This window comes from Rhea americana, unplaced genomic scaffold (genome assembly GCF_003343005.1).
Source record: "Rhea americana isolate MKP2758 unplaced genomic scaffold, rheAme1 scaffold_421, whole genome shotgun sequence".
NCBI classification, from domain to species: domain Eukaryota; kingdom Metazoa; phylum Chordata; class Aves; order Rheiformes; family Rheidae; genus Rhea; species Rhea americana.
This window is the reverse complement of record NW_028186559.1, coordinates 364,272-366,272: the sequence shown is the minus strand read 5'-3', so window position 1 is coordinate 366,272 and position 2,001 is coordinate 364,272. Positions and strand designations below refer to the sequence as shown.

Here is a 2,001-nt window from a genome sequence, read left to right as displayed (position 1 = left end):
GAAGCCGGAGGAGGCGCGCGAGCCGGCCCCGCGCCAGGCGGCGAAGCGAAGGCGCCTGGCGGAGAGCGGAGGAAAGGAGCTCGCCGGGTGCTGTCGGCGAGAGCTCAGGGCAGTTTACGGAGAGGCCGATGCAGCGGGCAGCCCGAGGGTCGCGCCGGCGGAGACGCGACGCCCCGCCGGGCTGGGAGACGCGGCGGTTTCGGAGCTCCGCGCGGAGGCGCTGGGCGTCTCGGCAGCGGCTGTTGCCAAGAGCGAGCTCCGCCGCTCCGGGAAGGGAGCGAGCCAGCAGCTAGGCACCCCGAGGAGGCTCCAAGGCATCGCGGGCTGCGGGCTGCACCCAAGGGATGCCCAGCAGCCCCACGCGCACCCCCCTACACTCCCCCAAACATGCCCCGCTGCCTGCCTGGCAGAAAGACCCCCAGCCCCCAGGGGCCTGGGCACCAGCAGGCTGGCGGCACGGTCCCAGCCCGGTGCCTGCGCTTCTCTGCCTTGCTGTCATCCTCCTCACCAGCCCTCGCCTCCCCGTACCCCCAAAACCTTCTCCCTCCAAACCACCCTCCCTTGGAGCGAGCTGGGGGGGGGGGCTGCAGCCCCAGCTTGCCAGCAGGGACTAGGGGGGTTCTTTGCACCCTGTGCATGGCGAAGCCCCATCTCACCAACGCGGGGGTTAATCCCCCCCCCAAGGCCCTCCTTGGCGTGGGGGGCGAAGCCCGGCACCCCGCAGCCCCGTCCCCCCCCCCAGCTCCCGCAGCAGCACCTGGGTGCCGCGTCGCGCTGTCTGCAGGAGCAGGCCGCCGCGCGTCCGTCCGGTCTGGCACAGCGGGCGCACAGGGTCCCCGCGGGACGCGGCGCTCCGGAGCCCCCCGGGCCGGCGGGGCGGAGGAGGAGGAGGAGGAGGAGGAGGAGGAGGCGGTGGTGTAAGCAACCTGCGTCACGTCACGCAGGGCACATCTGCGGCCACTCGCCCCCCGTGGCCCCCCGGCGTCACGCGGGCCCCCGAGGCGAGCGGTGGTGGCGCAGGCGGGGGAGGAGGGGGCTGAGGGGTTTGGGGGGGGGGGACACCCACTCGGGGGTGGCAAAGCCACCGGCCGCGGTCCGGCGAGGGGAACACGGCGGACGCGGCGAGGCGAGGGGGGGCGGCGGCGGCGGCAGCCACAGGGCGACCCCCGAAACGGCACAGAGTGAAGCAAAAGCAGCGCCCCCCCCAAAAATAAAAAATAAAAAAAGGAAAGAAAGGCAGAAAGCGAAGCAGCCGCTCCCCGCGGAGCCGCCCCGGGCTCCAGCGGCCGCGGGCGCCGCCGCCGCCGCCGCCCCGGGGCTGAGCCCCCGCGGAGCCGAGCGGAGCCGGAGCCGGAGCCCGAGCGGAGCCGAGCGGAGCCGAGCGGAGCCGGAGCCGGAGCCGGAGCGGAGCCGAGCGGAGCCGGAGCCGGAGCCGCGCCGTACCTGTCAGCAGCTCTATCTTGTGCCGGAGCACCTTCATCCCGGGGAGGCCGGGGGGGCGGCCGGGGGGGCGCGGAGGGCCCCGGCGCGGGGAGCGAGCGGAGCCGGTGCCCGTGCCGGAGCCGGAGCCGGTGCCGGAGCCGGAGCCAGGCGCGCGGGGCGGCGCAGGGGCGAGGCCGGGCACGGCCCCCGCGCCGGGCCGGTTCCTCCCCTCGCCGGACCCGGAGGGAGGGGACGGGGCCGGGCCGGGCCCGGGGGCCGCGGGGGGAGCGGCGCTGCCCCGGGGCCCAGCTGCCTGCAGGGCCCCGAGGGAGCAGGGGGCTCCCGAGGTGCAAGGACAGCGATGGCCCTGGGGTCCTTGGGAGCACAGCGCAGCRTCGGTCAGTGCACCTGGAGGGGACAAGGGGTCCCCAGAGGCWGGAAGTCAGTGGGGTGGCAGCTGGTAGGGGTGCAGCAGGAGGTTGTGGGGTAACTATGTGGGTCAGGCAAAGCCAGGAGCTGGGAACACCACCAGGAGCCTGGAGAGCACTGGAAAGGGACAGGTCCAGAGTGGCGAAGATG

The 2,001-nt window shown here is 74.9% G+C and overlaps 1 protein-coding gene across 3 annotated transcripts in view; it reads right to left on the bottom strand.

The window, feature by feature from the left end:
- Positions 1-1,604, bottom strand: part of NDRG4 (NDRG family member 4) — a 14,513-nt gene extending 12,909 nt beyond the window's left edge. For 2 of the 3 annotated variants that reach the window (XM_085315214.1, XM_085315215.1), the window contains exon 1: positions 1,444-1,604. In XM_085315214.1, coding sequence (XP_085171340.1) covers positions 1,444-1,480 — 37 coding nt within the window. In that variant the 5' untranslated portion in view covers positions 1,481-1,604. Of the gene's footprint in view, positions 1-757; positions 927-1,443 lie in introns of all 3 variants that reach the window. The other variant, XM_085315216.1, reaches the window with a different exon arrangement.
- Positions 1,605-2,001: the final 397 nt, after the last annotated feature.